This window comes from Clinocottus analis, unplaced genomic scaffold (assembly GCF_023055335.1).
Source record: "Clinocottus analis isolate CAN_PGR_092001 unplaced genomic scaffold, fCliAna1.0.p SCAF_6, whole genome shotgun sequence".
NCBI lineage: Eukaryota > Metazoa > Chordata > Actinopteri > Perciformes > Cottidae > Clinocottus > Clinocottus analis.
This window is the reverse complement of record NW_027176218.1, coordinates 21,904,481-21,927,589: the sequence shown is the minus strand read 5'-3', so window position 1 is coordinate 21,927,589 and position 23,109 is coordinate 21,904,481. Positions and strand designations below refer to the sequence as shown.

The following is a 23,109-nucleotide window of genomic DNA, read 5'->3' as shown; positions in this document are numbered from 1 at the left end:
TTGTCATTTGTTCAAACGCTTAAAATCTAGGTAAATCACAGTAAACCACATTACACAATATTCAACATGATTCCATGGCCTCACTACTTGACCAGCAGCAGTAGTAATCAGTCACATGACTTATTGCATCGCTGTTTCTCAGCTCAGCTGTTGGGTGACTTTGTGTCCTCCACGTCTCGTCTTCTGTGTTCAACACTTATATTTACTCATAGAGGTCGTCCTGAAACCACAAGCTAGCCGGTTGGTCCTGTCTCCCCATCGTTGCACATAGTTCCCTCCCTTCTTTTCCACATCCATCACAGCTGAGCCACAGTTTGGTTCTGTTCTCATTACCAAATATGAAAGCCTGCTCAGTGCATGCAAATGATATGAACAGAAGAGGAGATAGGGGAGGCAGGTAAACAAAATACTTACCACGGCAGCAGGACCGCTATTAACGCTAATCTGAGCGTTTGGACCCATTACTGCCATTCGCCGACGCAGAATACCCAGATGCCCTGTGTCAGATTTCTCAGTCGCTTGTTTGTTTGTTTGTTTTCTCTTCGCTCTGGCCCTCCAGAACCTTGTTTTGTGTGTGTTTCAAAGAAAGTAGAGCAGCGTTAAAGAGAACAACTGGGAAGGATAATGGAAGAAAACAAACTCATGGAGGGTATGTGTGCATACTGCACTGTACATGTGCATATGCACTACTTGTTCTATTCATGCAATTCTATAAATGAAACTATTACATTCTGCATACCTCAATCAGGACCAGGGGCACTGATACTGACCAGTGCCCCTGATCAGGACCAGGGGCACTGATAAGAACCAGGGGCACTGATCCAGGACCACGGGCGCTGATAAGGACCAGGGGCACTGATCAGGACCAGGGGCGCTGATAAGGACCAGGGGCACTGATCCAGGACGAGTGCCCCTGATCAGGACCAGGGGCGCTGATAAGGACCAGGGGCCCTGATCAGGACCAGGGCCCCTGGTCCTGATCAGGGGCACTCGTCCTGGATCAGTGCCCCTGGTCCTTATCAGCGCCCCTGGTCCTTATCAGCGCCCCTGGTCCAGGGGCGCTGATAAGGACCAGGGGCACTGATCTGTATCAGTGCTCCTGGTCCTTATCAGTGCCCCTGGTCCTTATCAGCCCCTCTGGTCCTTATCGGCGCCCCTGGTCCTGATCAGCACCCCTGATCAGGACCAGGGGCGCTGATAAGGACCAGGGACACTGATCCAAAACCAGGGGCACTGATACAGATCAGTGCCCCTGGTTTAGCCCCTGGTTTAGCCCACTGATACAGACCGGTACCCCAGATCAGGACCAGGGGCACTGATCCAGGTGCGGTGTGAACACAAGGGTTTAGTGGCAGACTAAAAAAGACAGAATGTTCTCTGTCTGAACCTCTTTGAACTCTTGAGTTCTCTTCGCCATCTTTGTCTTTGAAAAGGTGAAGAGCAACATCTCGCTGCTGTCTTAGCGCCGGCGTTCACATGTCAGCAGCACGTCAAGACGACTGGTTGCGCTGGCAACTGCGCTGCACTTGGAACGCCGCTCGGCTGGGTTTGGTCCAGCTGTCGGCTGGTACCTGAAATAGAGCCGTGATCTACTTCATCTGTCTGACATCAAGTGCCACTGGAACGCAAGTTAGGTCCAAATCTGAAGGAAGGTGTCGCGCATCGCTCCATATTTTAAAGATCTGCTCAACTTGAAGACATGTATGAATTAAAAGAGATGCTGTAGCCACTGACGGCTGTTCTTCAGGCTGCGTTTTGTCTTTTTGCCTCTCCGTCTTTTTGTTACTCGAGATGTTGTTTGCTACTTCAAGCTGCAAATGAGAAAAGTGGAATATAATAACGACCTGGTCATGTAACCCTCTCCCTCTCTCTCTCTCTCCCCCTCTCTCTCTCTCTCCCTCTCTCTCTAGACGCTGAAGGACCCCACCCTCGCAGCCAGGAAGGATTTCCAGCGCGAGGCCGAGTTGCTGACCAACCTGCAGCACGAGCACATAGTGAAGTTCTACGGGGTCTGCGTGGACGGGGACCCTCTCATCATGGTCTTTGAATACATGAAGCACGGGGATCTCAATAAGTTCCTCAGGTGAGCTCGGCAGACGCTCCGGGTGAGGGTGACGGACGGAGGCTTCTGGCCTTTGGGACGAGAGTTCCCGACTAGGAACCGAAAGAGTGAAAGTGAAACTCAGCAATGTAGTGCGACCTTTGTGCTTACACAAAATGTTCCATTTCATTGAGGAAAAAAGTACATTTCCTACAACTATGATATAAGTTGGCACATTGCATGGGCTGTGTGCGTGTGTGTGTGTGTGTGTGTGTGTGTGTGTTGAATTACCTCATAAAATGCATTCAAACTTCAGTAATTAACTTTATGAAAGGTCTCAAAACTCAATTTAACAAATGTTAGTATGAATACATAGTCAAACAATTGTGTTTCCTGAATAACATATTCCTTAGTAGTTGACATTAAAATCCACCAATACTTGAAGTATTGTAAGACATTTAATGGACATAAAAAAATGCATAGACATTATTTTGAAAAGACAATGATTAAATGCTCTCATGAATACTACCATAAAATCAAAATAAAAAGCTGCAGTGCACCACTAGCACATGTTCTAAATGAGACTAAAAGCATTAGTTTGTCTCCTTTCCGGTGAGTTTTAATTTACATACCTTGTAAAGACATATGTACTTTGCGTTGCGAGGACAAATTGAACCTCACCTGGAAGAAAACATGAATTATGATAGCCGAGTGATGGATGGACCGTCTCCAGGTTGACGCCTCCGTTTGAACCTCGTCACCGGACTCCGCCGCTTCCCACCCGCTGTTCCTTCTTCCTCCACAGCCGACCTTTCCTGGTCGACAGGTGCTCCTGCCAGGCCGTTTACGGAAGGAAAAACATTCTTTTGTGAACTGCCGACTGTTACGAGGTCATAAATATGAACGACAGACTCGGCTGTTGTCAGCGCGGGCGGCGGGCGGCGGGCCTCGCCGCGAGAGCTTGTTAGAGCGGCGCCTCCAGAGCGGCCGCGGTGATTGATGAATGAGCGCGTCGGGCGGAGTGACAGCCCGGCAGTGGGGACGGCTCCACCCAGAGCGTTATGTAAAACCTAAGCAAGGAACGCCGCAGAGCCGCTTCAGCCGTTACATGATGGCGATTGATGGCCGAGACACGGCGAGCGGACGGAGGCGGCTGCACGCTGCCGCTGTAAATCACAGCGTTGCATCCAGCGGTTGCTCCACTACAAAGGTTCCTAACAGAACAGATTGATGGCAAATATCAACGGGCACATGCGTGTAATGTTTATTGATCATCCTTGATCTTGCACCCTAAACATTGAATAAAGGAAACCTACGAGTATAGTCACGGCCACGATATTGGAATTAGGGTCCAAAATACTTTATTGATTGAAGAGAAGAAGAAATAAACTAACTAAACAACTTTGGAAAATATAATTAAAGGACGTAAATTTGTACATAATGCTTTAAAATATAACTCAGGCGAAACATTTTTAAAAGTATGCACGCTAGATCGTAGTGACCTGTAAAGGTAGTAAAGGTGAAATGCTGCCCCCTATTGGTTTGGAGCATGTGGCCGGGAATCACACATGGAACATTTTAAGATGTGAGTTTAAAATTGAAACAAGTTTAGTTTTACTTTTTGAACACTTAACTAATCCTTAAACCTTTCTCTTATCCTAAACTAAGTACTTGTAACCTGAACTCAACCGCTCGTATGATGCAGGAAACAAGCCTCGTCTCGCCGGTCAAATTCCTGCACTTTCTTTACCCAGCATGCACCAGGCACACTCCTGTTCTGTGCTCTCTGAAAAAGAACCAAAATTTCCCTCAAACGTGGACGGATCTATATCACGACGTGTTGTGTGAGAAAAGAGTTGTGGTCGTTAAGTGAGCATCGTCACGAGGTTTGGTTAAAGGCTATTGAATGTAATATGACATGGACTTCTCTTTTAATCAAGTGACCCGACACTGAACGCACTGGAAATATTACCTGGAGCCCATGAGCACGTAGACAGAATGCACGAGCAGTACTCTGTACCGGTCCTATTACTTCTTTTGTCTCCTGACAAGAAGGTCCGAGCCGAGCCGGACTCTGCAGCCGCTCTACCTGCAGCCGCTCTGGTTGAGAGCGCAAGCTAAACGCCCAAATTGTAAATTGCGGTTGCTGAGCTAATGAGCTGCATTATGTTCACTGTGATTAGATGTTATTTGCTCCCAGGATGCTTTGCCTCGCAGAATAGAACATTGGTACTTAGTCCGCAGCCAGGAAGCGAAGTCTACGAGTGTTTATGTGTGTGTGTGTGTGTCGTCATGCGTGTATCGGACAATGTTCAGTGAGTCTCTTTGTGCCGCTGATGCTAATTTCGACTCAGTAATTGTGTTTCCATTAAAGTGCTGGCATCAAGTCTTCCAGGACATGCTGCTAATTTAGCCAGCACCCTTTGCCCTCCAAACCACCATGCTCTCACACACACACACACACACACACCACACGCTCACACACACAACACACATACATACCACACACTCACACGCACACACACCAAGCTGCCACTTCATTGGCATCACTTCCTTCATTAGACTTAAAAGTCAGTGGAGCTGAAAAGACACATACACACAACCTCACACACACACACACACACACACAGGTTGACTACTGGGTACACTTTGTATTTAAGTATTTAACTCCACACAACTCACACTCTGTCCTTCCACAGCCTCTGAACCCCATGTTGACATGTTGTTGACATGTTGTTGACATGTTGAAGTTAAAAACAATGGCTGCCTCAGAGAAGCACATCCAATGGGTTGTATGCAGGCCTGCAGTCATGTGCAATGCACATTGTAGCCCAATAACTCCACTTGTTGAGCTACGATGTGCAAAAGCAGCAGTGCAGCGCTTCAGGACACAACATGCCGAGCTCCATCGCACCGACTCAACGCACGTGGAACGCTTCATTGTGAGATATTTCCCGAGCTCCTCACTTACTGTGTCACTTCCTCCTCAGAGCCCACGGGCCAGATGCCATGATCCTGGTGGATGGACTGCCCCTGCAGACCAATGGGGAGCTGGGTATGTCCCAGATGCTCCACATAGCCAGTCAGATCGCAGGTGGGATGATCTACTTGGCGTCGCAACACTTTGTGCACCGCGATCTGGCAACCAGGAACTGCCTGGTGGGGAACGGACTTCTGGTGAAGATAGGAGACTTTGGCATGTCCAGAGACATTTACAGCACCGATTACTACAGGGTAAGAACCGCTCGTTCCATGCTAACACAACTTTTGTTCTTTTCTCTCTGTGCATTTACCCCAAAATGAAAAATGCATGGCGGTATACAGAATGCATGTCATTCACACAAGGCCAATTTCAGGAAATGGGATGATCTAAGCACACCCTGCTCCCAGAAGATTAACCAATTTATCTTGGGACGCGACTGTTTTCCCTCTGATGCCAGCCTCGGAATAAAAAGGGGTATTAAACCTTCACAAATGTGAAGGTTGAATATAACCACACTCATACCGTGGTTACTGATACAACAGCGTCTGATTGCGTTGGCTGGATGGATGTGCCAGTGTGAGGCTGCAGGTGAAGACAGCCACAGTGAGGCTGAGCTCAGGAGCTCTTATGCAACCAGTCGACAGCCAACTGGAAATAGTTTCTCAGTGAGAATCAAACAAAGCCAATTTCAAATGTGTGTGATATGCGTGAACCTGGACGTCCAAAACCAATCAACATAACCCAGAGACCCTCAAGCGCCTGTATAAAAATGTGAGTCATTTTTTTCATCCGACTACAAATGAAACCCTCTCCGTCACTGTGAGCAACTGACGTAGCATAAAGAGTTCAAACAAGGACCACACTACTCATAACTGGTGTTTATTTGGGACCAGTAGCTTCTTGAGCTGGAGAGGGTTGAGGAGGAAAAGGGATGATGGATGAAGGTTGAGGGTCGAGGGGTGGTGAATGAAAGGGTTAGGGATGAGGGAAGGGAGTGAGGGGTGAGGGATGGGGGCGGGGGGAAGAGGTGGGTTTGGTGCGATAGCTGAGGTCTGCGGCCATTGGTGGCGTCCCTCAAAGAGGGAGTGGACGAGTTAATTGCGTTTAAGTAGCCGGGGGCGCGGGAGAACGAGCTGCGTGTGGGGCGTGGTCCAAGTTCCCGAACTTTAAACGTGGAAACATCGTTGGAAAAAGCCTGTGAGGACCGACGGGTCAAACAAACACAAGCGTTCAACATGGAGACCACTGGTCATGCCCCGTTGATATATCACCTTAGTTTCGGTATGCAAGTTCCGTACTTAACTAATGCCAGTTATGGAAAAAAACAATATTTTTTACCAAACTAAAGTAGGATATTTATTTTGACCCAAACCACAACCTTTCCCTGAGTCTAATGGAGTTCTTGTGTGGCCTCAACCAATCAAAGAGCTTTTGTTGCTCAAGTAAACCTGCATTAGAAGTGTATTTGACCTCCAAGACATGAGATGTGCTTTTGGTTGGTGACTCCATCGGACTCTTTGGACCTTTGGAGGTTTTCATGGTGGTTTTGGTCGACCTAAGTTTTGTTCTCAAACCGTCAGCAGCGGGCAGACGGAGGATGCGTTCCAGCAGTGTGAGATAGCTGCAGGAGAGGAGGCCATCACATTATGAGTAACTTTGTAGTGTCTCTAAATGATTTAGCCTGCAGCTGTTTTCTTTTAAGGATGTGTAATGTTTTAATGAGCCCTGGACGAGATGTTGAAAGCGATCATGTGGGTCCCAGATGGAGGAAGTGGAGAAGCCGGCTCTACGTGTCCTGCCTGTTCAGAGGAGCTTTGTCTTCATAGGTGCTTGGAACGGCCGCTCGAAGGGATTTTCAGGAGACTCTCTGAGCACTGTAATTGGCATGGTGGGAAATAATTTGTATTTGGCAGTAAATGTCAATGACTCCATGGAGTCTCATCCCCCTAAGTAGCTTCTGTGGACTGCTTTGTGTTTAATGGCTGCTCCAGCCTCTCAGCTGGCAGACGGACTTCATTTAAACCTTATCAGCAGTGAACGGGTTGAGTTGTACTCCATTTTCTTATTGCTCATGCGCTTTCACCGACCTTCTCCTTAAAGCAGCGTGATGTTGTTTAAGTTGAATTTGTTGCATGCTTTTCTGCTAGACAGTAGTTGTGTGTTTTAGTTCGGGCCGAAAGTTTGAAAGTTCATTGAACTGGTGAGCGAACGTGATCGTGAACGTGAAGAGACCTGGAGATCAGAAGATGGAGGCGTCAGTCTGACGGCTCTCACAGTTCCAGCTGCTGTATTTGTTGTATTCTCGCCCTGCTGCTTGTTTTTCATTGTCTTTTTCTTTTAATAACTGACAATAAATAGAGATTGCATCGACCCGGTGGTCGTGGAGAAATGCTGCCCTCGTTCTTTGGAGCTCGAGCGTTGAAAACTGCGTTAAGATTGCGGGACCTTCGTCGTCTTGATTACAATAATAATGGCTATAGGTATATGGTATAGGTTGTGGTTATGTATAGGTTATGGTTATGGTTATGTATATGTATAGGTTATGGTTATGTATATGTATAGGTATAGGTTATGTATAGGTATAGGTTATGGTTATGCATAGGTATAGGTTATGGTTATGTATAGGTATAGGTTATGGTTATGTATTGGCATAGGTTATGGTTATGGTTATGTATAGGTATAGGTTATGTATAGATATAGGTTATGGTTATGTATAGGTATGGGTTATGGTTATGTATAGATATAGGTTATGGTTATGTATAGATATAGGTTATGGTTATGTATAGGTATAAGCTATGGTTATGTATAGGTATAGGTTATGGCTATGTATAGGTATAGGTATAGGTTATGTATAGGTATAGGTTATGGTTATGTATAGGTATAAGTTATGGTTATGTATAGGTATAGGTTATGGTTATGTATAGATATAGGTTATGGTTATGTATAGGTATAGGTATAGGTTATGCATAGGTATAGGTTATGGTTATTAATTGGCATAGGTTATGGTTATGTATATGTATAGGTTATGGTTATGTATAGGTATAGGTTATGGTTATGTATAGGTATAGGTTATGGTTATGTATAGGTTATGGTTATGTATAGGTATAGGTTATGGCTATGTATAGGTATAGGTATAGGTTATGTATAGGTATAGGTTATGTATAGATATAGGTTATGTATAGGTATAGGTTATGGTTATGTATTGGCATAGGTTATGGTTATGTATAGGTATAGGTTATGGTTATGTATAGGTATAAGCTGTGGTTATGTATAGGTATAGGTTATGGTTATGTATAGGTATAAGCTATGGTTATGTATAGGTATAGGTTATGGCTATGTATAGGTATAGGTATAGGTTATGTATAGGTATAGGTTATGGTTATGTATAGGTATAAGTTATGGTTATGTATAGGTATAGGTTATGGTTATGTATAGATATAGGTTATGGTTATGTATAGGTATAGGTATAGGTTATGCATAGGTATAGGTTATGGTTATTAATTGGCATAGGTTATGGTTATGTATATGTATAGGTTATGGTTATGTATAGGTATAGGTTATGGTTATGTATAGGTATAGGTTATGGTTATGTATAGGTTATGGTTATGTATAGGTATAGGTTATGGCTATGTATAGGTATAGGTATAGGTTATGTATAGGTATAGGTTATGTATAGATATAGGTTATGTATAGGTATAGGTTATGGTTATGTATTGGCATAGGTTATGGTTATGTATAGGTATAGGTTATGGTTATGTATAGGTATAAGCTGTGGTTATGTATAGGTATAGGTTATGGTTATGTATAGGTATAAGCTATGGTTATGTATAGGTATAGGTTATGGTTATGTATAGGTATAGGTTATGATTATGTATAGATATAGGTTATGGTTATGTATAGATATCGGTTATGGTTATGTATTGGCATAGGTTATGGTTATGTATTGGCATAGGTTATGGTTATGGTTATGTATAGGTATAGGTTATGTATAGATATAGGTTATGGTTATGTATAGATATAGGTTATGGTTATGTATAGATATAGGTTATGGTTATGTATAGGTATAGGTATAGGTTATGGTTATGTATAGGTACAGTTTATGGTTATGTATAGATATAGGTTATGGTTATGTATAGATATAGGTATAGGTTATGGTTATGTATAGGTATAGGTTATGGTTATGGTTCGGTCATGGTCACGGTTAATGAGAAACCAACTTTGACTGTCAGTTGGAAACAAGCAGTTAAAGTCGTCTTGTTGACAGAAATGTAGCCGACACAACTTCCTTTTTCTATGGTATTTGTTTTTTTATTTTATTTAGTTAATCTTTCGGCAGGTGAGCCAAAAAAAAAGTCCCTTTCCAGCCACAGGGCCACATATCCACCCGGCTGTGCGCCGTCTGAGAGGCTGGCTGTTTAACATGCATCAGCTGTCCACCATTCAGGCTCAGACAGCCAACGTGACAGAGGATATCATTTCCCTCCAGTGATCCTCGTCCCTGTGCAGACTGTTGGCCGACAGACAAACAGAGCTCAGACGGAGAAGATTGCACCGAACCACCCAGGATGCAGGGTCAGATGGAGAGCAGGGTCCTCTGTGCCGAGTGCTCATGGCTTCCCAGACTTTACCACCTAACACATTTACCATAGGGGATTAATAAAGTATATCTATCTATCCATCCATCCATTCCTATATCCTTCCATCCATCCATCCATCATCCATTCATCTATGTATCCATCTAACAGAACCAAAGCTGCAGTGCATGTGTTGAGATCCCCTCTACCCTTCTGGACGCTCAGTTGAAACATCATCCTGAATATCGATGCTTGTCCATCACTCTGCTTGCTACTTAAATTGTGAAAAGTGTCAATCACAATTTCGCGGCATCAGCCATTCCCGTCGTTTGGAAAGGGACGACAGAAGCAGCCGGCGCTCCGGCTTCACAGCTCTGTTAACGATCTCTGTGAGCAGCGTATCCTCAGACAACGGCACGATGAGAGGCGATGAAAGGGTGTGTAGCGAGTGTGTGGGCGCCTAGGAAAGCATCACAAGTCAAGAACCTGTTTAAGCTGTGAAACTACTTCGATAGGTGGAGGAAAAGATTATGGTTTGGCTTAAAAAAAAAGATCAGACGTTACATAACAAAAGTTGTTCCATAGGTTACGCAACAAAAGTACATTAAAATAAGTCAATGTTGACATTTGGTTTCTTACGGGACACTGATAGTGTCTCCGGGTTGAAAGTTGTGTGTTTGTTACGTAACTTATGCACAAACTAAAGTAGTTACAGAAGTTAACAGACGTTGGTTAGAATCCATGACTTCTGGTTTCACAAAGGACCCCAACAGACCTCTGCTGGGTGAAAGTCCTGTGTGTCTTTGACCCGTTCATCCACCATGACGCTCCTCATACTACTTCACCTGCATGCGCAGGCTCACGATTACATGGGTTACGTCCAAATTAAAGTATTGTTCCTTTTTGTAGGTGTAAGTACAAACAGTGAATGAAGAGCCAGCCAGTGAGTCAGCATGCACAAGACCAGAGTCCTGGAACTGGGACGCAGCCATCATTCATTTGAATTATGACACTGCAAAAGGTTTATGGAAGAGCACCTGCTGGAGAGTTATATAATATAGTTCATCTATGGAGCTTATGGATCAGCAATAAGTCATTTATTCTGAATACACGACGGGTTAAATGTCCAATGCAAAGCTCAAACTTGTTACAGCATTCTGAATAGTTCATAGGGGTGTGTTTATGTCCATCACCCAAACTTAAAAGTCAAGTTAAATTGTAATGAAGCAAAACCAATGCATGTGATGTCGTGTGGTGTCGGCTGCCACTCTTCATTCACTCCAATAAGGACTGACCATGACCACGTTCTGGTGACAACACTGAAATGCTGCAGGAGCTTCATCTCAGGAGGGAATGAGCTGCCCATGAAGGAGGAATGTTGTTTTTTTGATGGAAATGGATGAAATAAAGACACAGCTTTACCCCCTGGGGTTCCTAACCCTGTGTGTTAATGATGAGAGAGACGAGGACTCAAACGGGTTACACACAGTAATGATCACTGACAAGAGATGTAATGAAAGTTATGAAAGTACTTCTTGAATATTGAAGGAATGAGTCATTCCTGATGGAGAAACGGGTGAAGGATGGCAGGACAGGAGGAAGAGGTGACGGGGAATGAGGGAGAGGAGGAAGGAGGAAGGAGGATGGAGGATGGAGGGGAGCAGGAAGGTCGATTAGTCAGCGGCACACTGGAGGTCATTCATTATGTGAGTCGTGATTAGGAGGCACATATTTGACTAAATTAGTCAAGCTGCTTTATGATTTCACAGCGGTTGGAGAGCAGGCAGGAGCAGATGAATAATGATTCAGTCTGTCTGATGTACACGCTGTCGGATAATAGAGAAGACATTCTGGGCCATATCCTCACCATCACTCATGTTTGATTAGAGGAACAATGACAGAATCCACAGGAAGTGACCGGCCCGATGTATGATATATATATATATATATATATATATATATATATATATATATATATATATATATATATATACACATATATATATATATATATATATATATATATATATATATATATATATATATATATATATACACATATATATATATATATATATATATATATAGTGTGCATACAGAGGAGTCGCCCCCTGGTGGTCAGGAGAGAGGATGCAGCTTTACCACATGAAGTTTAGACTTCTATACAACCAGAGGAGTCACCCCCTTGTGGTCAGGAGAGAGGATGCAGCTTTACCACATGAAGTTTAGACTTCTATACAACCAGAGGAGTCGTCCCCTGATGGTCAGGAGAGAGGATGCAGCTTTAACACATGAAGTTTAGACTTCTATACAACCAGAGGAGTCACCCCCTTGTGGTCAGGAGAGAGGATGCAGCTTTACCACATGAAGTTTAGACTTCTATACAACCAGAGGAGTCGTCCCCTGATGGTCAGGAGAGAGGATGCAGCTTTAACACATGAAGTTTGGACTTCTATACAACCAGAGGAGTCACCCCCTTGTGGTCAGGAGAGAGGATGCAGCTTTACCACATGAAGCATAGACTTCTATACAACCAGAGGAGTCGCCCCCTGGTGGTCAGGCAAGAGAATGCAGCTTTAACACATGAATCATAGACTTCTATACAACCAGAGGAGTCGCCCTCTGGTGGTCAGGAGAGAGAATGCAGCTTTAACACATGAATCATAGACTTCTATACATCCAGAGGAGTCGCCCTCTGGTGGTCAGGAGAGAGAATGCAGCTTTAACACATGAATCATAGACTTCTATACAACCAGAGGAGTCGCCCTCTGGTGGTCAGGAGAGAGAATGCAGCTTTAACACATGAAGCATAGACTTCTATACAACCAGAGGAGTCGCCCCCTGGTGGTCAGGAGAGAGAATGCAGCTTTAACACATGAAGCATAGACTTCTATACAACCAGAGGAGTCGCCCCCTGGTGGTCAGGAGAGAGAATGCAGGTTTCAGGTACTTTTGCGTCATTGTTTCGAAACAGAGGTTGCACCCTGGCCACAAGCAGTAGGGTCAATAAATTAAGTAGATAGGACACACACACACATGCAGATTCTTTCCTTGATTTATAGTTCGATGATGTCACTGCAGCGCCACCTGTTGGCCAAGTAGCACCAACTTTGGCGAGGTCACTAAAATATCACATCTGCACATCGTCACCAAATGTGGTTGCAATAGCACAAAGCTTTTCAAAGTAATGACATGTTTTGTAACATAAGCCCTGACCGCATCTTGAGGTCCGGCTAACGCAAAACTGTGTGAAAAAAAGAAGCTGCCAAATTTGGTATCCATTGCCCACAATGTTCTGAAGGAGCAGTAAAAAAACACACAGTTAAAATGGCGGAAAAATCATTGGACACAAATGGGTGTAGATAGATTGTATTGATTGGTCTGGACACACAATAACAACAATCACTCTCATTTCTGTTATTACATCACCCTCAAAACATAGCAGACAAAACAAAGCAGTAGAAAGGGTTGGACTTCGTCTACACAATGCAACAATACGCACAATGCACCTTTGGTAAGAGGTAAACAGCTCAGGCCAATTACTTTGAACACATCATTCTGTTTCTCTTTGAAATCCCAAAGTCGATTCCACATTGTAAAAGTGGGATTTCCCATATTTAATATTTGCTTGTGACTTGTATGAGCATGTGCCACATGAACGTTTGACTAATTTGTGTGTGTCCCTTGATAATTGTGGCGTTTCAATGATGGCGATATCATCCCCCAAAGGCATCATGGGTAAGATATTCATCACACACTTCATCATACACATTTCCCGCTCATCTCTGAAAGCTCTCTCCTGTGTGTGTGTTCAGGTGGGCGGTCACACCATGCTGCCCATCCGCTGGATGCCCCCGGAGAGCATCATGTACAGGAAGTTCACCACGGAGAGCGACGTGTGGAGCTTCGGGGTCATCCTCTGGGAGATCTTCACGTACGGCAAACAGCCGTGGTTCCAGCTCGCCAACAACGAGGTACGCTAGCTGCCCTGTGCTAACGCCCTGTGCTAACGCCCTGTGCTAACGCCCTATGCTAACGCCCTGCACGTGTGCTAGCAGTCTGCTTTATAGCCACCAAGAAGAACTAGATGCCATCTGATTCAAATGTGTGTCTTTTATTTAAAGGGTTAATCTTTCCCTTTAGTTCTAACAACATTAACCTCATCGTGGTTCTAGCTAGCTGGACACTTTAAATAGATGAAGTTTTTATTCTACAATTTCACACATATTCAACATGTTTTAAATTTACTGATTCTAAGCGATAACATTTTTTTAAAAATACTAATGACTTCATATGTTTTGTTTGGTTGTTGACGTCTCAACTGGCTGTGGTTCTTCAACTTCAACTTTATTGCCGCCATGGGGATATTTAAACACAGATTTAAACACAGAATACACTCAGAACTTTAAAAACATAATAAGTACCTCCTATCGGACCATTTTTTAATGATGTTGAAGTGTTTATGTTAGAGCTTATGTTCTCTCTGAGTACCATGTTAACAAAATGAGAAAAGTATTGAAAACATAAGCATCCTGTAGAGACATCATCAACACATGTGCATTGACGTCTTTATAGGTTACTGACTGACGCCACATTCAGCTTGTTTCTCGTGGCTCAAACTGACTTTGGTCTCTTTTGTTAACTGGAGCGTCTGCAGAATAATTCCATACCGGATACGTTATGATCTAAAATCATAAGGCGCGAGACATAAGATGAATACATTCATGTTGTCCTTATCTTCCACGCACTCTCAGTGGATCAGGTAACATTTACCTGCACAGTAAAGTGAACACACTGAAGGAACGACTGTCACACACGGCTTCACTCTGTGGCACTAGAGGATCGAAGTCTTTTTAAGATGCCAGTTGTATTGATTTCTTGAGGGAAATCCAGAAAGATGGATTCACCTCGGTGATCTCAAAACGTGTGTCTGTGTTCAGTTTATCTTTGGGAAGGTGTGATGCAGGCAGCTGTCATAGCGTATTATATTATATCTTATTGTAACCGCAGAGTGAAGACACAGGACACACATGAACACATGAGCTCACTGCATTTCATCTTTCACTCGACCCTCATTGACATAACGCCATCATTCATAAATACAAGATTCATTTAAGTGCAGCATGACCCACGCTGTCTCTTCAGTCTACACACCGCATATGTTTCACGTGATATGTTACACTTTCTCTCACAAACGTCCAGCTTCTGCCTTTTACATGCATGCAGTCTTTTCAAAATAAATGTCCTCACAGGGAACAACTCGGCTAGTTGCACGCAACAAAATGATGGATGAAAGAGCAGAGATCCACCTAGTCCTCCCGATGCTTAACAGTCACATTCATATGTGAATTCCTTCAGTGGAATACACAAAAGTCACAGAGATGGACAGGAACAGTGTTTGGGAACAGGGTCAGTAGACCAATGGTGGGTTGGGGGCGTTGGATCGAGACAACCAAACAGCATTATCAATGATATAAGAACTTTACGAACATAATGCTGTTATCATTGCTGAACAGATTATCATAAGAAACAGATCTCCAGAGCTCTACCTGCACTTTCAACTGGACATTAGACAAAACAAATTCAGTCAGAGACACGTGGGTCAACACATGTACCGTTTATTTAAAATGTTATATAGTTAGAGTTGATGGAAAGGCTAGATAGATAGATAGATAGATAGATAGATAGATAGATAGATAGATAGATAGATGTCTTGGTGGAGATTTTGCGTGAGACAATCAGCTTCATTGCTGCTGCCAGAAGCTTCATGTGCAAAACTAATTGGACAAATTGTTTGTGGACACAAGTCATGCAGGTGTGTGACGTGCGCCGGTCGCTGCCACTGAGCAGTTTGTTAAGCCCTGCAGGCGGCTTGGAGCGTGACAATGAAGACATCTTACTGGCTTCCTCTCCTTCACTCTGATCTTAAGAACAGAAATAATTGTCTGCTGTGTTGTGGGCCATGAACTGTGCGTCCTCACTTGAACCCGAGCAGCACCGGGCCAGTAGCGGATATACAAGCGCAAGTCTAATTGATGCTCAGTGTTTGATAGTTGAAGTTGTTTCTGGGGTACAAAGAGTTCAGTGAAATGTTTTTTACTGGAGGAATCTTCCTGGCGTGTATCGTATGACTCAACCCTGAAACCTTCCTTTTCTCTGCATGCATCAAAGTCTGTTCAGCTTCTCTCTGCTGCTGACAGTACATCACAATACAGCCAACACAAGCATCGACATCACCTGTCATAGTATAATATACAAGAAGTATGTTTACTCTTAGAGTATCAAACATATAAGAGTATTTTACAGATGAAGCAGTCCACATGAACATGTGATAAATAGGTGAAATAGTGCAGAATGTTACATGACAAAAGCAATATACACTGATGAAAAGCCAAACACATGACAAAACAGCATCCATTGCAGTATTATTTAGTGTAGAACAATAGCAAACACAAAAGGAATGGTGCAAATTGTAGTATAACATTTAAACATTACATCGCAAGTCCCAATACTATAAACAGAAAATAAATAATGACATTTGTTTATCAATATTAGAATGATAATCACTATTTCAGCCTTACAGTGTAAATGTGTTTCAGGAGCGGTTTTACTGAGCTTTTCTTTCCTGGATCGGTTCATGTTGATTACTGTTCAGGAACTACTTTGTGTGTCTGTGTGGCGCCTTCTGCAACTCAGCCAATGTGTGTTGCTCAACATGTGCTCTTTACGTGGATAAGCAATGCTGTGTGGGAACAAGGCAGTGTGTGTAACGGTGCGTGTCTGTCTGTCTTCCCAGGTGATCGAGTGCATCACTCAGGGCAGGGTGCTGGAGCGGCCACGCCTCTGTCCCAAGGAGGTCTACGATATGATGCTGGGCTGCTGGCAGAGTCAGCCACAACAGCGCCTCAACGTCAAAGACATTCAGAAGATACTGTTCACGCTGATGAAGGCCACACCGGTCTATCTGGACATCCTGGGATAGGAGTGGAATACGAGGGGCAAGGAATTGGATGCGTTTTGGGTCGGACTAGATCTTCACTGGAATAGAAACGAGTAGACTGGATCAGGAGTAATTGGATTGCCTTGGAGGGGAACTCTGGCCTGGACTCATAGCGTGGTCTGTGATGGAACCATGTGGATTGGGATTAGAAATGGACTGTATTGCATCCAACTGCCTGGCATATGAGGATCGGGATGACCAAAAAAAGGTGGAGTAAAGTGTGTTTAACTGGATTGCATTGCATAATAATCAAAGGGAATGTCTTGGACCTTACCTAAAAGGTTTCCTCGGGCCAGTCTAGCTCCGTTGTGAATGAATTCATGTTTAAAAGACTATGAAGATTGGATTGTATCAAAATGGACTGAACTGGATTACCCTGATTGTATTGGTCTGGTATGGTTGGCCTTCTTATCCTAATGGTTTAGGTAACATAATGTCCTAGCTTGTGTGTCGTCATTTCACTCTAAATCTCTGCAGTTTTGGTTCGACCGGGTAGAATCTGGCTCGACTGGGCTACATTTCAAAGATCCTTTCCTAGGTTGTCCTGACCTCACCCTAACATGGATGTATCTGTGTACTTTGGGAAGTCAGGCAACAGTTCAACTTAACTTGGTTTCACAAACCCTAAATTGGAGCCATCTTAACTGCTCAGCCTCTTTTGGTTTGTACTATTGGTCCTCACACAGGAAACCAGACTTGACTTCTACTGTGTAATGTAGAAGTTCAGAAGGTTGACCTGCACAGAATAACCTAGAGAAATCCCGGCGCTTTTTTAAACACAAGAGGAAGATCCCGTGTTGCAGTATGTCTTGCCCAGGCTTGTCTACACGTGTGTGTACCTTTACATCAGTGCTTGGCCAGATTTGACTCAACGCCCGTCATGTAGAATCCTGATGGTGTTCATGGCAAACATTCTGCAAGATCTCCATGAGCCCACACAGATTAGAAGTACTAACATGAACTTAACATGTTAAGTAAATATGTGAAAGGGGAAATTGGGGTGCGACACAGTTGTCTGCTATGATGGATGATGTCTGTAAAACCATGGAGAGAGGAACGTCATTTCATCTCTGGAACCTCCGTTGGCACACATCATCCTGAAACCGGCAGTATCCTTGTCCAGATACAAACTCCAAAGAAAAAGACTACTGACGAAGTAAACCACCACACTCTAGACATAAATCAGTGACAGAAGGACGAGGCAGGTCTTGCTAAGCGTTGATGGAATGGACTGGTTACTTGATAATCTGTAGGACAGACTTCCTGTTTTCAACACGGGTCATTGAGACGTACAGGAAGTGAGTCAACGAGAAGGGACAACGTGCACGGATCCAACATGCCCATGTGCAGCAGCTGTTGTGTTCTTTAGTGCGAGTCCATTGCGTCAGTGTTTTCATCTGCCGAGCCTTCATAGACACACCTTCTAGTCCTGGACTCACCTGTCCACCAGACCTTCCAACCCTGAGCCTGGAAGTGTGGCCTGAGTGACTGTCTGTCGCCATAGAGATGGACCTAAGTGCCTCATACTTCTTTCTAAACACTGGAAACTCCCAAAAAAAAAAAAAATCTTTCAAAATAAGAGCACTTTTACATTTTGTTTACCTGCTTACAAAAATGTACACTAGCTGTAAACCTTCCTTGTTTTTCTTACAAACTTTCAGCACTCTATGTATTGCGAAAAAAACAACAACTCAAAAACAAGAACAAAATGTTAAAAATGATACAGAAAAAAATGGACCCCTGGGAGGAAAAGCAGAAATGAATGGAGGATAGGAGGCTTCTTTTGTACCCTTCGCTTGACGAGAACGTTGAACTACCCAAGGTGAAGTTTTCTGTTTTTAAAGAAAATATACATATTCTATATATTTTTATTTATTTTTATTTCAAATCAAAGAGTGGACCTCTGCCATGCTCCAAAGCCATTGGAATATTCTGCCACTGGGTAGGACGGACTCATCACCACTAAAAGACAAGCGGTGGGCTGGAGGAAGCCTTCAGGAAGACTTAAAGAAGCTTTCTGTGTCGCGTCGCATCCCCGATGCGCTCTGACGTCAGCGAGCAACAACCGCTGCATGAAACAGGAAGTCTGAACTGAAAGAGAACGACGGAGCTGCCAGTCAATGAACACAACCTTTTTAAAAAGAATGTATATACTGTAAATCTCTACGTCTTGAGATATGTTAACTTATTTCCTTTTTCTCGAGTTTGATTATTTTGAGCTTCTTGATGTGTTGTTATACAGTTCAGTGAAAGCCAATAGATATTTTGATAATCTTTCTTTCTAGTTGTGATAACTGTTTCTTTACTTTATTTAGTCACACAATGTCTTTTCAACATTTTAACAAGATAATCTACATTCAAATCATTTCCGTTCATTTTTCTTTTAGTTGCTCATTCGACGATGATGTATGAGTCAGGACAGTAGAATAAATATGTAGAGTTATTGTTGACCTGCTTAGAGTTCTAGTGCGTTTCTGGAATCAGAAACTTTTTCAATTTGAAAAGGAAAAGTTTTGGGGATTTACTTGGTTTGCCACTCACCACTCAATGAGTCCATTTCAGTTCTGCGAGTCCAGACACGGTGCGTTTGTCCTATGTAGGATAAAAGTGCTCACCTGGCTCCCTTCAGTGGAAAAAGGAAATCCTCCGTCATCTCAACATAGCACGGCTTCCACAACATTTACCAACATGTGTTATGGATAAAACTCAACACCTATCTTTTGTTTTGGGCATTTTGTGATCCTTTCTTTCTTTGGTTTGACACATGGGCGTGAACATCGTGCAGCGATCCACCTCGACCTCCCGATGCTGCGTATGTCACTTAAAATGTATTTTCTACCCGCCCGGTTTGTAAATCATCACGATCAGAAAAGCACTCTTACTTTCCCACTTTTACTGAAGCCTGATCAAAAATGACCTCCTTTGTGTTCTTACTCTTGGCGACATTTCTAATGTGTGAGTAACACACACTCAACTGAGCGCCATCCTTACCGACTTATTAGAGCTGCTAATGCAGGCGGCTGAGAAACGTATAACATTATGATTTGGATCACGCCATTTACAGACAATAGTCCAATCTCACCAGTAACGACAAATCAGGCCATGGGATTGTTGTCTGGACATACCGGGGAGGTTTGATATTCTGTCAAAGGAAAAAAGAGTTTAGCATTGTGTGTCTGAGCCTGTGGCTTAGCTAGCATCCGGAAACAATCACTACAAGTTGCATCTGTCCTTACTCAATGACAGCATTTAATACGCAGCGCTCAATCTATTACCCTGACAAACAGAAGCCACACTATGCTGTTGTTGAGTCAACTTAACAGCAAAATGACATGTTATTGCTCAATTTGTGTCCTAAATTATAGTTATAACTGTATTAATGTGTCATCTGTGTCAAGGAAAAGAAGATAGTATCAACTTGTTCTCATTCCAATGCGTCACTTTCTAACACATTGGGTAGCCCAGCGCCGGTTGCAGTCAATAGGTGGTTAACGTTGTCAATTCAAGCAAAAACACATTTGTTCAGCCAACAAAACCACCTGGTTATGATGAAGAAAGATTCATGGTTGGGATTAAAATAACTACGTACAACAAAACAAAATAGACTTGACGGTGCGTATCATCCACAAGCTGAAGGGGGAGCTTGTGCGTTGCTATTAGATTGCCCAAAATCACAAATTTGCCCTGGAGGGCTTTACAATCTGTACACATACGACATCCTCCTGCCCCCAAAAAGACGTTTAATGGGGAGTAAAAGGGCCGAAACCTTTTGGAGAGCAACAGAGGAGGATCCTTTATCAGGTCGGACAATACAGTACCATAGGCGCCATGTGCTACAGAGTTATAACACATTTATATACATATGTGACACCCTAGGAATGAGAACTGGCTGATATTATTAAGGTAAATCAGATTCTAAAGCTTTTTTGAATGCGGCTTAGGGTTTTACACATGGACACATTCATGTACAAATTATGCCCCAATGCGAGGATGAAATAGGGCCAAAGTTATCTTCCAGCTTGCGTAAAACTTTACCCAGAGGTTAAACTTTCCTCTTTCTCTCTCAGAACTACTATATGATACCAATACAAGTTAAACCAGTGGCTGTTTTCTGATTCACCTGTAACTATATTGAATGGCTATATTCCATAAGTATGAGTATTTTATGAATATGTCGATTTAGCAGGTACAGGAAAGTCCTGTCGAGTCACTCTTTAGTCCTCATACTTTGTCTTTCAAGCTACTGAAAAATTATGTTGCAGAGTATAGAAACACATGTCAGTCAGTCCATTGCATCTTTCAATTGGTGGATGTTTTTTTTCCATATGTCCTCTAGGAAGTCAGGATTTTACTCATGTCTACTGGCTTGCATAGTGGTAGTTCAGCTTGTGCTCACACCACTGGGGTTTGTCAGGCAGAAGTTAGACCCGCATTGCTTTTGCCCTCGGGATGCACTTAGACTGTGACGCAGGTACTTGCCTTTCATCATTCACCAGAATTTGCCCACTGAAGTGTTTTTGCAATTCATATGTGTATACATGGCAACTCCATACATGGGAGTTCTCCTTTGATGTTGCAAACTGAGTGCGTTGTGTCAGAGCTGCTCTGCAAAGCCCTGGACGTCCGTATATGTTCTACGCATGCACGTTTCCAGATTCATACTCCATTTCAGTTGGTGGCGATGTCAGGCTGTGGATACGCTATATCGATGTGGGTAATGGAGGAACTCCTCATGCAACCTTACTTCAAAACAGGCATCCATTTTGTTGTCTTTTTCTTGGCAAACCAGCGAGAGGTGCGTACGCAACCAGTACGGCCAGTGTGCCCAGCTCACTATGCGTACATGTGTCCTCAACCAGCAACAGGACTTCTGGGTCCAGAGGTTGCAGCTTTTCCGAAGCAGTTTGAGCTCAAACTGGACAGGCTTTGGAGACTTAGAAAGACCGGTTAGCATAGCTATCTTAGTTAGCATAGCTAGCATTCCTTTTCCTCACTCTAACCACATTAAAGTTGCCAAGTGTAGGCAAATCATTTAGATAATATTGGCACTGAAAGTAACTAAATGTTGGTATTGAAAGGAATCCAGGCTTTTTTTGGGGCCACATAGGAGGGACAGAGTCGTTGGACCAGCGTCCCTCAGTTACAATTTGCAGTAAGTTGTGAGGATGTTATGTCTGTGATGTCAGGACATTTTCCTGTTTGGGAAATGTTATCTTATTTGTCCTGAGGAGTCCACACGAGGCTACGAACTGCCTCAACCTGTACAGTTGTATGGTTTCTCCTGTTTGCAGCAGACAGCACATGTTGGACGTCTTCCTGGAAGACATAAATATTTGCAGAACTCCTCACACTGCAATTACACTCTAGTCAAGATTGTCTTCTCACTCGTCAGAACGTGACCCACAACATCGTCTCACCAGTTGAAACTGTAGTTGAAGATATCTACAACTTTGATTGTTTCTATTATGACATTTTTGGATATCCTTAATGACATTTTTACTTCTCGTAATGAATTTTGAATATTCAGAATGACATTTTGGCTCTCTGGAGAGTTTTTTTTTATTTTTGGTCATCGAAAATTTACAATTTGATTTTGATTTCATTCCAATTTTTCCTCGGAAAAGATGAGGTTGTGGATAACTGAAATGACGATTATGGTGAATAAGAATGTTACTGTTGTTTACTATTGAACATGTAATCAAGGATATGTATTAAATGGTGGAATGGCTTGCCATACTCTCACTCTCCAGTACTCTGAAGTGACTCTTGCTCTGCTCAATGTGTCCTGTATGATCTCAGAGTTTCGCTTTCCTTGAGTCTCACTGGTACACTTCACTGGTTCTCTTGGCATTAGTGGGAGAAGTGTTAATGTTTCATTCAGTTGGCTCATGACATCACATTTATTCTGCTCTGGTATCTCCATCTTTTAGTTCTCCATGGTATTTAATCACTCTTACTTGCTCATGTACTCTTTCCTCCCTGCTTTCTCTGAAGCATTTCCCTGCATCATGTTTCTCATACAAAGTATTTAAGCTGAATATGTTAAAGCCATCATTACTCAATAATAAGTCAGTGTCTTTCTCCTGCTCTCTCTCTCTCTGGGTAACGTGTTGTATATCTGTCTCCATACTATCATTTATAACTATGTATTAGAATAATTTGACAACGTGTATAATGTCTTTTTAAAAAGCTGAGATGTGGTGAACTTTTAAGGTTCTGTGAATGATTCTGACTCATTAAAAGTTACTTCATCTTTGAGTAGTTGTGTTCTCTTGTTGTCGTTCCTTACGAGTACAAATCCACTTCCACTTTTAATTAAACGTTTCAATACTTTAAACATGCATTGACGTTGTAACTTTGAACAATTTGATAGCAGCATCCAACACGCTTTGTTTGGTCTTTTATCAGGTTTGTCAGTGAATTACAAAATGTCTCTGCTTCTGTTGTGGTTTTTAAGTCACGAGCTAAATGTGTCACTTCTGTAAATTCCACTTTCAATAATTATAATTGC

General features: G+C 43.0%; 1 protein-coding gene across 2 annotated transcripts in view; it reads left to right on the top strand.

The window, feature by feature from the left end:
• Nucleotides 1-22,799, top strand: part of LOC137803850 (NT-3 growth factor receptor-like) — a 145,888-nt gene extending 123,089 nt beyond the window's left edge. For both annotated transcript variants that reach the window (XM_068602649.1, XM_068602648.1), the window contains 4 exons: nucleotides 1,911-2,083; nucleotides 5,032-5,275; nucleotides 13,414-13,572; nucleotides 16,395-22,799. In XM_068602649.1, coding sequence (XP_068458750.1) covers nucleotides 1,911-2,083; nucleotides 5,032-5,275; nucleotides 13,414-13,572; nucleotides 16,395-16,580 — 762 coding nt within the window. In that variant the 3' untranslated portion in view covers nucleotides 16,581-22,799. The remainder of the gene's footprint in view (nucleotides 1-1,910; nucleotides 2,084-5,031; nucleotides 5,276-13,413; nucleotides 13,573-16,394) is intronic.
• Nucleotides 22,800-23,109: the final 310 nt, after the last annotated feature.